General features: G+C 58.3%; 1 protein-coding gene across 2 annotated transcripts; it reads left to right on the top strand.

The window, feature by feature from the left end:
* The first annotated feature begins 93 nt into the window (after positions 1–93).
* On the top strand, positions 94–13,266 carry RAVER1 (ribonucleoprotein, PTB binding 1). Of its 2 annotated transcripts, XM_017660368.3 has the most exons (14): positions 94–322; positions 1,833–1,899; positions 4,069–4,538; positions 7,463–7,654; positions 7,929–8,058; positions 8,371–8,465; positions 9,200–9,287; positions 9,526–9,737; positions 9,834–9,927; positions 10,003–10,127; positions 10,756–10,830; positions 11,221–11,358; positions 11,732–11,815; positions 11,904–13,266. In XM_017660368.3, exons 1-14 carry the CDS (start codon positions 104–106, stop codon positions 12,048–12,050), a joined length of 2,136 nt encoding a protein of 711 aa, XP_017515857.2. In that variant the 5' UTR covers positions 94–103; the 3' UTR covers positions 12,051–13,266. The 2 variants fall into 2 exon arrangements, with proteins under 2 accessions (XP_017515857.2, XP_017515856.2); XM_017660367.3 differs by having other exon boundaries at positions 9,834–10,127.
* Positions 13,267–13,385: the final 119 nt, after the last annotated feature.

Genomic DNA, 13,385 nt, shown 5'->3' with positions numbered 1-13,385 from the left:
GGAGGAGGGGCTTCTCCCGGCGAATCGGCGAACGAGCCCTTGTTGCCGCTCTATGCCGCTCCGCCCCGGCTCGCTGGTCCCAGAAGGCGCCGGGTTTCCCAAGATGGCGGCCGATGTGTCCGTTCCTCACCGGCCCCCGCTGAGTCCGGAGGCTGGGGCCGAAGTTGAAGCTGACGATGCCACCGAGCGCCGGGCGCCCGAGGAAGAGCTGCCGCTGCTAGACCCAGAGGAGATCCGGAAGCGACTGGGACACACCGAGCGTCAGTTCCGTAACCGCCGCAAGATTCTGATCCGGGGCCTCCCGGGGGACGTGACCAACCAGGTATGGGGGGGGGTCGGTGAGGGAGCGTGGCGGGAAATACCACCGCGCGCGTGCGCGGGGGAAGCGGGCGACACCAAGGTTGGCGTGCGCGGGGGGTGGTCGGCGGGACAGTCCAACCGAGGGATCCACGCAGGGTCGGGAGAGACCAAGAGCGAAATGTGGGGGCCTGGTAATGGAGGAAGAAACCAACTTTGGACTGAGGGAAGACGTTGCAAGGGATGACCACAGGCTTGGATAAGGCCAAGTGATTGAAAGGGGGCGGGGTATGGAAGGGGGTGGGCAGCTTTGGCTACGTTGAGGGATTGTGACTGGGCAGCTAGATTGGGACTGTGGAAATAGGGACTCCAGTGGCTCCCTGCTTTGTTTTTCCTCACCCCCTCTACCATGGGATGGTGGGACCTCATATCCAGAAGTTGTGAGGGTTGGCTAGAGTATACCTTTCCATAGCACGCGTTTAATATTACTAACTCTTCTGCGAGGTAGATGGGGAAGTTGTAGCAGCTCTTGGAGGTCTTTCTTCCCTCAAAGCTCCAGGATTAATTTGGAAAAATGGCTTCTCCTGCCCACAGACCTTCCAGAAAAGGGACCATTGTTCTGTGGACAAACCCACCCCCCTGCCTGATCTTCTGGCAAGGGGTGCCCTTCTCTTGAGGCCTACATAGGGTAGGGCTTCCCAGTGCTCTTTGGACCGGGGAGGTTGCATCTAGCTTGCCCTGCCCTTCCACAGGGAGGCAGGGTGGAATAGTTTCTTTCTTCATGCTGCTGAGAATCCCTGCTCCCTAGCTCACCAGCCCATCTGCCACTGAGCCTCTTCGGTTGTAGGTGGGCATGTGACTGGTGGGGTCCCAGGAGTGTTGGGAGGGGCATATCTTGGGGACAGACCTGGGGCAGACTCCACTAAGTGTTGTGGTTTGTTTCTAGAGCTACCCCTCCTCCTAGTCCCTCCATTTCTCAGCTGGGAGCACGTTGTCTCTCCTGCTTGGTTGCACAGTGTGTGTGGCACAAATGGGCGCCAGAGTCTCACCCCGAAGCTGGCTTGCAAGAAGGCCAACCCTGTCAGTAGCAGGGAATCGGGAGGCACATAGTGTGGGCCTTTTAAGTCCACAGGATCCCCAGTCAGGTACCCCTGGGTGCCATTCCCACCGCTGCCCTGACCAACCACATGACAGGTTCTCTCACCTCTCTGAGCTTCAACTTCCTTATCTACAAAATAGTTTTGTTAATACCTAATTTGTTGGGTTGTTGGTAGGTGTCAGTCTTGCCAACTGAGGCTCAGACAGGTTAAATGACTTCCCTAAGGGCGCACAGCAGAGCTGAGCCTCGAACTCAGACCCACTTGACTTGATAAGCATTGTATTGGTTGAAAGCATGAGGCCTGAGCTTCAGTTTCCTCAGTTGTAAAATGGGGATGGTGATTGACCTGCCTGATAGCTGGTCCACATGAAGGTGGCACCTGGTTGCTCCCTTCAGCCGCTGGTGACTCCCTGTCTTTTGGCTTCTGTCTCCACAGGAAGTGCACGATCTGCTCAGCGACTATGAGCTCAAGTACTGTTTTGTGGACAAATACAAAGGGACAGGTTTGTGGGGCTGTGGCGTGAGCTAGCAGCAGGAGGTGACAGTCCCTGAAGCTGGGAGGGCTTTAGTTCAGCATTTCCTCTCCTGAACTTTGGGCCTAACATTGTCCTCTAGGCCACTGTAGGACAGACTGTTGCCCACATCTGTCCCTCATCCTGGGTGCCCATCTTCCTCTGGGCTGCCTAGCCAGATACCTGGACATTGGGCTCCCCACCCCCGCACACACCACACTCCCTAGCCAGCCAATCACCCAGGCCTGTCTGGTCTTCACCTTCAAGCTGTCCAGAACAATTGGTGCCCCACCACTCTCTTGGCCTCCATCTGGTCCATGCCCTCTCTGTCTCTGCTGAAATGGCAGCCTCCCTCTGACCTCTCTGCCTCCATGATTTTATGACCCTGCTTGCCCTCCCCCAGGCAGCCAGCTCCAATCTGATTGCAAATCTGATCAAACCTGGTTCTAACCCTACTCATTCTTCTCAAAACCTGTGATGTTCCTCCTGGCACTACCTTGCGAGGATGTGCCCTAGCCTTGCCATCTCCAGGTTTTGAGCTGTTCCCTCTTCCACCAGGTGCCATCAGAGCTCTGAGCACTTCCCCCACCCTGGGCTGTTGTTGCTGACTCACCCACTTGCTTCCTGCCTGAGTGGTCAGCTCCATGAGAATAGGGACGGGCCTTATTAGCCTTGTTCCCCCAACCCCCATGTGTGGGAAGCTTTGAGTGGGAGTCTTTGCCTGCTAGGCATTATGCCAGCCTTAAACCCTCCAGGGCCTTTGCTTACAATCAGTAACATGGGTGAGAAGGAGCTGAGATCAGGCGACCCCTTGAGACTTACATGACAGGCTAAGTAAGGGTGGTGGTTAGGATCTTGGGCCCTGGAGGCAAAGGACCTGGGTTCAAGTTCTGGGCCATCCTCACTGTGTGGCCCTAGGCAAGTTTGCCTTCCCGAGCTTCTATTTCTCACCAGCAAGGTAGGCATGACCTGCTTGGGTTGGCCATGAAGTGAAATACATTAAAATACCTAAAAAGGTGTGGGTGCCTAGCACCTAGTAGGTGCTTAGGAAACAATGATAGGGGCAACAGGCCAAAACTACTTGCTGAGCTCCTAGTGTGTGTACGTGCCAGGCATTGAGGATCCAGAGGTTAAATGACACTTTCTTTCATATGGTCTTCCAGCAAATGTTTAGTGAGCACTTACTTTGTGCTAAGTGCTGGCAACACAGCTGTGAAGCAAACAGAGATAGTCTAGTCTGGGGAGGAGGATGTTATTCAAACAACTGCACACATGAAGGTGAAATGTTCATGGGATCAGAAGCTCGAGGATACTAGGCGTACAGAGCTGGGGTCTGACACAGGAACGGTCAGAGGCTTCTTCTTGGGGGACATGATGTTTATGGGCACATTAAATGGGGGTCAGTGTTAACCAGGTGAAAAGGTGTAGGTCAGTGTTCCACGGCTCAGGGAAAAGCAGGTGCAGAGGCCTGAGGCCGAGCACACCTGGCGGGGTCCAGAAAGTAGTGGCAAGAGACGGGAAGGTGGTCTGCCAGGCCGTGCAGGCTCCACTGGTCCCTGCAGGGGGAAGCCCCTGGGCAAGGGTGTGGCACAATCTGATGGTTGTTTAGAAAAGCTCCCTGTGGCTGCTGGGTGGAGAGCAAACCAGGCGGGGCCAGGCAGGGCCTCAGATATGAGAGGGGCTGGTTGTCTGGACAGGTGGTGAGGAAGGGGTGCAGAGTACAGAGTGGGGCGCTAGGGCAGGTTCAAGTCCAGGCTCCTCCATTTGGGCAGGGGGCCACGGCTGTGGTCCCATTTCCTTGTGGCAAAATGGTGGTTGTCAGGAGTAAGTTATTTCCATTTGACATATGAGGACAGTGAAATCCCAAAGCCTCTCAGAGGCTGGAGCTGAAACCCAGCTCCAGGGACCACATGCTTAACCATTACCCTCTGTGTCACGAGGGTTCCCCACGCAGTTCTCAGGGCCAAGCCGGGTGCACAGAGGGTGAACGGGGTGAGGGTGGCAAGCAGGTGGCATCTGCTGCTGGAGTTGCTCAAAGCTGGCAGGTGTTTCAGTCGGCTAGTGGATGAGCTTTCCTGGTTGTTTGGTATGCCAGAGTCACACGAGGTTTAAGGCGTTGGGGGGCAGCCCCCCCTGACCCCACGCCCTGTCTTGCCGCAGCCTTTGTGACCCTGTTGAATGGGGAGCAGGCCGAGGCAGCCATTAGCACCTTCCACCAGAGCCGCCTGCGGGACCGCGAGCTGTCGGTGCAGCTGCAGCCCACAGACGCCCTGCTGTGTGTGGCCAACCTGCCCCCGAGCCTGACACAACAGCAGTTCGAGGAGCTGGTGCGGCCCTTTGGCAGCTTGGAGCGCTGCTTCCTGGTCTACAGTGAGCGCACTGGCCACTCCAAGGGCTACGGCTTTGCCGAGTACATGAAGAAGGACTCGGCTGCCCGCGCCAAGTCGGACCTGCTGGGCAAGCCGCTGGGCCCACGCACCCTCTACGTTCATTGGACAGACGCCGGGCAGCTGACGCCTGCCCTGCTCCACTCCCACTGCCTCTGTGTCGACCGCCTGCCAGCTGGCTTCAATGATGTGGATGCCCTGCACCAGGCGCTCTCAGCTGTCCACACACCCACCTTCTGCCAGGTGAGCCCTGTGCCTGGGGCAGGGGCCTGGGGGTGCAGATGCCAGGCCAAAGCACCCCAGAGGGGCCCTTTGGAGCCACCTGGCCTCCCTAGTCTCTTAGTCCCTTTGCAGTAAAACTGCGGCGGCGCCTTTTTGAATGGGGTTCTTGTTGGAGAGGCCATGTGGAACAGTGGGTGACGGCCCAGCTAGGAGCCAGATGGCTGGGGCTTAGAGTCCTGCACACCCTCCAGTGACTCGCTTAACACCCCTGGCCTCTGTCTCCCCGTAAAGTGCAAGCGAGGCTGCCTCTGGAGTTGGTGGCAAGACTTGCCCACCCCTCACCCCTGCACACATCGTATTTTGATGAGCACGTACTGGACCTCAAGTGTCGAGGAAGCTACTCCAGTGGAGCCCACGCTCCATACCATATAAGCCTTGAGGTCAAGAAGTTGGGTGTGGCCGGATCTCGGCCCTGCTTTATGGCCCCAAGCAAGTCACTGGCTCCCTGAACTTTGGTTTCCCCCTCCGTAAGAAGGGATTCCGAAGGCATGCACTGGGTTGACAAAATAGTCCCTTGTTCAGTTAAGTCATTTGTCAGGCACTTCTGTGTGTGCCTGTCCCCATAACAGGCTCAGGGGGTGATAATAGGCCAGTCCCAGTTCTCAGAGATCCCCCAGATCTCCGGTCTTGCCTGCAAGCCCCCAAGGCAGCAGATGTTCTTGGAGCATTCACTGGGTTCCGAGCATGTTACCTGCCATCTTTCATCCTCAGACAGGCCAGAGAGGCCAGTGGTATCACCAGTTTTAGGCGGGAACACTGAGGCAGAAAAGGCAAGTGACATGTCCAGGGTCATAGAGCCAGGGTCAGAGGCCATAGCCTGGCTCAAGAGCCCCAGGTCAGCCTGGAGGAGGAGGCCCATGTGGGGTCAGACCCCATGCTGGGGCCTTGAGTGGGTACCACTCCCCTCATGTGGTTGGGGTGCTGGGGCCTGGGGAACCCCTCTCCTGATCACTTCACATGCATTCATGCTGCTGCCTGCGGGGGCCAGGCCTTGATAGGGCATAGCACACAGATGCCTTAGTCTGGTGGTCACATCATCTTGTGTGGAGACTGAGCACAGCAGGGCCATGACCCGCTCCAGGTTGTCTCTTGGCCTCCACCTCCCCATCGTGACGTGAGCTGGCAGTGCTTTGTGGTTGGGTTACTGTGACCACTTAACACTGGGCATCCTGGAGAACTGTCTCGAGTCAGGCAGGTTGAGGTTTGATCCTCAGTCTCCCAGCTGAGTAGCTGTGCAGCCTTGGTTGCCTTTTGCCCTGTCTAGGCATCTGTGAGGGGCGTGTTGGGAGGTGTGCCTGCAGGCCTTGCCCGCAGGCCTTCCATTAGTGAAAGTGACGTGCTCACTGGAGGTGGGCCGAGAGCCAGAGCTCACCCTGCCTGGGCACCCAGTGGGCGCCCGGGCCAGGAACCTCCCCTGCTGCTGTGCCTGGAGTGCACCCCTACTGAGCATCTTACTGAATCCCTACAGCCTTGCAGGTGGGTCCAGTCCGGCACTCTTACAGCTGAGGGCGCTGAGGCCCAGGGATTGGCCTGTTGGTCAGAGGAGGGCTGGGAGTCAAGGTCAGGCCGCCGACCCCAGGGCCCACCTTCCCAGAAGGCCGGATGACAAGCATGGCATTTGTTGTCCTGTGGGGAGCATTTATTTTCAACACAGGACGAGAACGTCATGGAAATCTCATAGCGACCCCTCTGGCATGCTTTGCCGATTATTTGCAAGCAGTTTATATAGCTGATTTGTTTTATTTTATTATAGAGTTGTTAGAAATATTTGAACGCTATAGATGGATACAAAGCTGCCACAGGACCTCAGGTGTTATAAAAACCTTTTTTGTTCACTTTTGCTTTATTTACTTCTGTGAATGGGCAGCCCTGCCCTGTTCTGAAATGGGGCATGTCCAGCAGGGTCAGCCGTGAGGGCTCTCTCTGGCCCCCCGGCACCTTTGCCTGCACCTTTGTCATCTCCTTCCCACAGGTTTTGTTACACATTTCAGACGCGTGTATGTGTCCCTGTGTCCTCCCTCTCCTCACCTGATACGGCCCGGGCCGCTTTGGTCTGGTTTTTCCATTTAGTTCATTTGGGCATCTTTCCATGTTCAGACACGAGAGCTTTCTCACTTCTTTTGTGGCTGTGCCAGATTCCATCAAATGGACCCTGTGCTGTCTGTCCCCTACCAACAGATGTCAGGTTGGTCCCAAACCATGCAGTGTGTCATTCGGGACCAAGAAGATGCCACTGGCTCTTGCAACACATATTGCCATGCCAGGGTGGCCACTGTCCTTAAGGGCATCAGCCTGGCCTTGTCTGATCCCAGCTTCAGCTCTGTGGCCTGGACAAGGGTCTGCCCTCTCTGAGCCTGTTACCTCGTTTGCAGAGCGGCCGTGCTGACAGCACCTGGCCCTGGGATGCAGTGAAAACCACATTTGTGGCACTCGGCCTGTGGCACACAGGGCCCAGCTTGCCTGGGACAGCATGTGCCCACAATGCCAGCAATTATCCGCTGTGCTGGCACCCACAATGCCCTGAACACCAAGAGGTTTGTTCCCTGAATTGGGCAGGCTCACATGGCCACGGAGCCTGACCTGAACTGGACTATGGACTGCTCAAGAGCTCCACCCTCCCACCAGCTGTGTGACCTTCAGTGTGCTAACCTCTCTGAGCCACAATTGCCCCCTCTGTAAAGTGGGTAGGAAGGAACCTCCCAGGGCCACGGGGAAGATTCCAGAAGCTAACATCTGAATGGGGCTCAGGACTTACCAGGCTTGGTATCCACCTTCTTGGGTGGCACTGTCATGATCAGGACCCAAGTCTGGTCGCTGTTGTCACTTCATGTGAGGGCGGTCATGCCCCACTGGGTGCTCATGTCTGCCTCTTCCCCCCACCACAGCTGGCGTATGGCCAGGATGGGCAACTGAAAGGCTTCGCCGTGCTAGAGTACGAGACAGCGGCCATGGCAGAAGAGGCGCAGCAGCAGGCAGATGGCCTGGCCCTGGGGGGCAGCAACCTGCGTGTCTCCTTCTGCGCCCCAGGGCCCCCTGGCCGCAGCATGCTAGCGGCACTCATCGCCGCCCAGGCCACCGTGAGTGTGCACCCCGAAGAATGCCCTGGGGGGTGGGGGAGCCAGGGACCAGACTCTCATCCCTCCAAACATCAGGGCCCCTGGTGGGCATCCGTGGGCAGGAGGGACGAGGCCCCATCCCTGCTGGGTGGTGGTGGGGAAGCTCTGAGCTGCCCCAGTCCACTTCTCAGGCCCCGAACTGAGGCAGAGGTCTCCTGCTGGGGGTGAGTGGGAGGGGTGAGGCCCCATCACTAGGGCCGGGCGGGGCTCTGAGCCACCCCGTTCCTTTCCCCAGGCACTCAATCGAGGCAAAGGACTCCTGCCTGAGCCTAACATCCTGCAGCTGCTCAACAACCTGGGGCCTTCTGCCTCTCTCCAGCTGCTGCTCAACCCCCTGCTCCACAGCAACGCAGGGGGCAAGCAAGGTAAGACCGGGCACCTCCCCGAGACTGTTTTCCCATCTAAACTCCAAGTAATGTGCCCACGGACAGGGGCCGGGATGAGAGTGGCAGTAGCCAGAGGGAGCTGGTGCCTTGAGTCCCTCGCACTGGAGCAGAGCAGCCTGCAGTGAAGGCGGGGTAGAAGGAGGGGTCATTCCTCGCTGGGGCAGACTCCCCTGCCCAGCCCTTCCTTCAGGCATGTCACTTGCCTTCTGGGAGCTGCAGGCCAGGGCTGTGCTTACTGGGGAAGAGGCTTCCATCCAGGGTGTACCGCCCATTTGCTGGGTCTTCCCCCAGGCCTGCTGGGCGCCCCCCCAGCCATGCCGCTACTCAGTGGGCCCGCCTTGTCCACGGCGCTGCTGCAGCTCGCCCTGCAGACCCAGAGTCAGAAGGTAAGGCTGCCCGCGGGCCCCCAGGCTCCCTCATCACCCACCTCCACACCCCCTTGAATGTCCATCCTAAGCCCCAGTCACGCCTGCCAGGGGCTCGCCACCAGCTGGGTTATCTGGCCATGTCCCTGGGACTCAGTCCTGAGCCTGTCTTGTCCCAGGTGCTTAGGACTCAGGAAGTCACTCAGTCTGGGGGTGAAAGTCCAGGCCTCATGGGGGAGTAGAGTGGCCTCTCACCACCCTGCCAACACATACGGACAACTGAAGCACACGCACAGTGTAAACATGCGACACAAAGACACACGCTTTGCCCTGGCTAGTGTGGTTCACTGGGGCAAGTCAGTGGCCTGGCTGTGTCTGATGGAGACTGACAGAATTGTGGGCTTGGGTCTTTGTGTGGCCACAAGTGACTGAATCTATGCGTGGCTGTCACACACTGTGTCTACCATCAGTGCTGCAGTGTGTGTGGGGGACAGTGCAATGTGCCTAAGAACGACTGTCACCATGTGTCTGTCTCACAGTGACTGGCAGCATGGCGATGACAGGCCCTGACACGCGGAGTGTATGGCCTGTGTTCCCCTGGTCTCCTTAGGGCCTTCCTGGCACACAGGAGGCCCTTGGTCATGTCTGCTTGGGACTGGCTGTGCTGGGCACTGGGACCACCGTGACTGGGTGACACCTGTCTGCTGCCCAGGCTACACCGCCCCCATCTCCAGCTGACTGTGCTCTGTCTCCAGAAGCCTGGGATCCTGGGAGACTCTCCTCTGGGCACCCTCCAGCCTGGGGCCCAGCCCGCCAACCCCCTCCTTGGGGAGCTGTGTGCAGGTAACAGATACAGACCGCGGCCATCCCCACATCTCTGGGCCTCCTCCTCTAACCCTGCCCAAGCCCCTTTCCTCACTGAGCCTGGGAGACTCCTAGCTGCATGGCCTTGGGCAAATGACCTCATTTCTGGGTCTCAGTGTCCTTGTCTGTCAGTTGGCACCGCCTCCAAGCAGAAGCTCTAGGGTCTCAGGAGGAGGATCCTATGGCCAGGCTGCTGAAGCCCACATTCTCTCTGTAGGCGGGGGTCTGCCCCCGGAGCTGCCCCCCCCGCGAGGGAAGCCACCACCCCTGCTGCCGCCATTGCTTGGCCCCTCCGGTGGTGACCGGGAAGCAATGGGCCTGGGTCCCCCAGCCGCCCGGCTCACTCCACCCCCTGCCCCTGTGGGGCTCCGAGGCCCCAGCCTCAGAGGCCTCCAGAAGGACAGTGGGCCTCTGCCAACACCCAGTGGGGTAAGGCCCCGCCCAGTACCCAGCACCATTCCAGCCTCCTGCCCTGCGTAGTCTCCCTTAGCAGGGGCCCTCTCAAATCTGGCCCTTCTGCCACAGGTATCGCTGCTAGGGGAGCCCCCCAAGGACTTCCGGATACCCCTGAATCCCTACCTGAACCTGCACAGCCTGCTCCCAGCCAGCAACCTGGCGGGTAAGGAGGTCCGGGGCTGGGGAGGCTCCGGGAGAAGCCGCCGCCCAGCTGAGGGCCCCCTGCCTGACCCCCCAGCCCCTGGAGGTGGTGGTGGCAGCAGAGCCTTCCAGCTCAAGTCCCGCCTGCTCAGCCCCCTTGCCAGCGCCCGTCTGCCCCCCGAACCAGGGCTACCCGACAGCTATGGCTTCGATTTCCCCTCGGTGAGTACATGGCTGCCCTGTGGTCAGGCCTACTGAGGGCCACCTGCTGTCGCCCTTGTCCCAGAGAGCAAATAATTTCCAAACCATACTTCTCTAGTACTGTCAGGCTGAGCTCTAGGGACATGGGAACATGCCGGACACGGTCCTTGCCCTTAGGTCTCATGTCTCTGCACAGCAGACCCTGCCTCCTGTCTGTCCATCCCCCAGTCCTGGACTTTCTCACCCTGCTTCTGTCTGTTCTCTCCCCTCTGTGATTCCTGTCTCAGTCTCTATCCCAATCATGTTGTAGACCAGTTGCCAGCAGGCCGCCTGTGTTGTGTTTGGCCCACACTGGGATTAAAAAAAGAAGAAAAAACATGTATGAAAACTGCCAGAGCTCACACAGTCCACATGCCCAGCCGACCCTGAAAACTCCAAACACCTGGCCCTGCTGGGGCCACCCTCCTTCATAGCAGGCGTCTCCGGGGGCTGGGCACACATGCTGATGCTGTCTCATGCTGGCTGCCCCGCTCACAGGCCAAGTTGGCCCTCTACTAGAGCCCCCGGCTTCCCTGATGACGGCTGTGCTGTGGGGTTCAGCTAGGTTGGTGCAGACCCCAATGCAGTGTGCTTCTCCCCTTTCCTTCAGGACATGGGACCTCAGCGGCTCCTCTCCCAGTCACGGGAGCCAGCCCTTGGGCCTCACGGACCCAGCCGGCACAGAGTAAGGGCCTTCTGGCTGCCTCACTGCCTGGGTGCATCGCTAGCTTTTGCTATATAACAAGCAGTCCTACCACTTTGTGGATTAGAACAGCACACGTTTTACTATTTCTCCCCATTCTTCGGAGTGGTGGGTGGGCAGTTCTCTGCAGTTACCTGGCTGCACAGCTGGGGCTCAGTGGTCCCCAACAGCCTAACTCATAAGTCTGGTGGTCAGTAGGCTGGTGAGGGGGCCTCTCCTGGGATGGCAGGCACCCCTGTTGGCATCGTCATGCTGTGCTGTCCTGTTGACCAAAGCTGGTCACACAACAAACCTCGGAGTCATTTGGGGAGGTCTACAAAAGGGGTGGGTGCCACAGTCGTCGGCCTCGCTCAGCCAGCTCCCTCTCTGCAGATGTCACCCCCACCCAGTGGCTTTGGCGAACGGAGTGGTGGGGGCAGCGGTGGGTCCCTCTCCCACTTCTATTCAGGCTCACCCACTTCCTACTTCACCAGCGGCCTGCAGGCTGGCCTCAAGCAGAGCCACCTTAAGGTGAGGAGCTCCCACAGGCCAAGGATGGGTGCCCAGGGAGAGCCTCTGCGACCCTGCGTGCCTAGGCCAAGTCTGGGGTGCTGGCAGGGATCGGCTTTGCTCAGGGCTGAGCTGAAACACCATCCTCTCCACACTGGGGTGTCACACCTAGTACTTACCACACCGCCTTCCCACCTCTTCTCTCCCCCTCCCAGCAACCCAGGGTGTGGGTGGTATTAGCCCCAGTTGACAGATGAAGAAACCGAGGCTTAGAGAAAGGAAGTAATCTTCCACGAGTAATCTGGAGTGGCAGAGGCAGGGTTTGAACCTGAAACCCCTCACCTTTGCTCGGGCTGCTTCCTCTCGCATCCTATCTTCCTTTCCTTTCCCCCAGGTGGTTGGCTCCTCTCCACTGGGCTCCGGAGAAGGGCTCCTGGGCCTCAGCCCTGGACCCAACGGCCACAGCCACCTGCTGAAGGTATGGGCAGGGGGCGGGGACATGCTGGGCTGGGAGCAGTGGCCCCTGGGTGGCCCCTGACCTGCTGCCCCCGCCCCTCTGTCTCCAGACCCCACTGGGTGGCCAGAAACGCAGCTTTGCCCACCTGCTGCCCTCACCCGAACCCAGCCCAGAAGGCAGCTACGTGGGCCAGCACTCCCAGGGCCTTGGTGGCCACTACGCAGATTCCTACCTAAAGCGCAAGAGGATTTTCTAAGGGGCCAGTGCCAGAGATGCTCAAGGGCCTGCACCAAATTGCTTTTGGGTGTTCTGGTGTTTTGTGTTTTTGTGTTTTTTCCCCTTTTGGTAATAGAAAAATCTGAAAGACTTTGCTGACCAACCAGCCGGAGCCCCAGGAGCCCAAGGAGTGTGGGGCATTGGGGGGCCACTCTGCTCCTCTGGCCTGCTCCCGGCAGCATGGAAACCCTGCAGCCTTAAGAGAAGGGCCCGGCCTGCTCTCTCTCCCCTCACCTGTGTCCGTCTGTAGGAGCCCTCTCCTGCCTCCTCACTCCTGTATCCTGGCCTTTGGAGTGCCTTCGAGGTTTCCTTGACCTCCCGTGAAGATCAGAGACTGTCCCCCTTTTTTAACTTTGACAATTGACTTGTTCCCTTTTCTAATTTTTATTATTTTTTAAATGATCCAGGATGACCCCCAGCTCTGATTCCAAGGTCCAGTATATCTGGGCCTCCATTCCACACTTTTTGGGTTGAAATGGCTCAAGTCCTGTCTTCCCATGTCTGCTGCAGGCATGGCTGTCCCTTCCCACCCTGGCCTGTACTCCAGCTCCGGGTCCCTGGCTCCCTGCCATAATCCCCTCACTTCCTGATGCCTTAAAGCCAGGCCCCAGGCCCCACTGGCCAGAGCCTCTCAGATGCCGAGCTCTGGAAGCTTGACTCAGGACCAAATGGCTCTGGCTTGGGGATTAATGGGCCCTTCACCCAGGGTCCCCACCCTGGTGACAGCAGAAGGCCAAAGCTTGGTCTTGGCAAACCAACTCCACCATCACCCTGCCCAGGTCTAGGTGCAGAGATAGGCTTTCTCTGCTGGCTTAGACCAGTCCCCCTGCTGTCCCACTGTTCTGGGAGTTGGGTATTGTGCATCTCACTCAGCCTCTGCTCTCTCCCCACAGTGTTGAATATAAGCACCAGTTCTCCATCCCCCCAGCCATGTCTTCTGGAGCTGGCCTCCTGGCCTCCCTTTGTTCCAGCGCCAGAATCCATCAACTCCATGCAGGAAGTTCTGCCCCTGTGCACCAGCAGGACCTGTCAGCCTGAGCTGACCCTAGGCCCTGCCCCTGGCCAGCTGAGCCACCAGCTTCCCTTCCCTGATTCTGGGGGGTTCCATATTCACTCCAGGGGGGTGTCCTCTCCCCAACCTTCTCACACAGACCTTTGCTGAATTAAAGTTTGTTAAGTAAATGGTTTTAAAAAAAGCAGAGCTGCCTGGTTCTTGGGACAGATGGCCTGGGTGGGAGGTTGGGATGGCCCCGTAGGTCTTGCTGCGCTCCCCCCTCGGCTGCTCTGCAAATACCCGCACTTTTATTTGGGTAAT

The sequence above is a fragment of the Manis javanica genome, chromosome 13 (genome assembly GCF_040802235.1).
Source record: "Manis javanica isolate MJ-LG chromosome 13, MJ_LKY, whole genome shotgun sequence".
Lineage (NCBI taxonomy): Eukaryota > Metazoa > Chordata > Mammalia > Pholidota > Manidae > Manis > Manis javanica.
Note: the sequence above shows the minus strand (reverse complement) of the source record. Positions and strands in the feature narration are given on the sequence as shown.

Excerpts from the sequence above, each read along its gene's own strand:
- RAVER1 (XM_017660367.3), top strand. The coding sequence starts at position 104 with ATGGCGGCCGATGTGTCCGTTCCTCACCGGCCCCCGCTGAGTCCGGAG. Across the intron at positions 1,900-4,068 it reads GGACAAATACAAAGGGACAG|CCTTTGTGACCCTGTTGAAT; the intron begins GTTTGTGGGGCT and ends GTCTTGCCGCAG. Across the intron at positions 4,539-7,462 it reads ACACACCCACCTTCTGCCAG|CTGGCGTATGGCCAGGATGG; the intron begins GTGAGCCCTGTG and ends CCCCCACCACAG.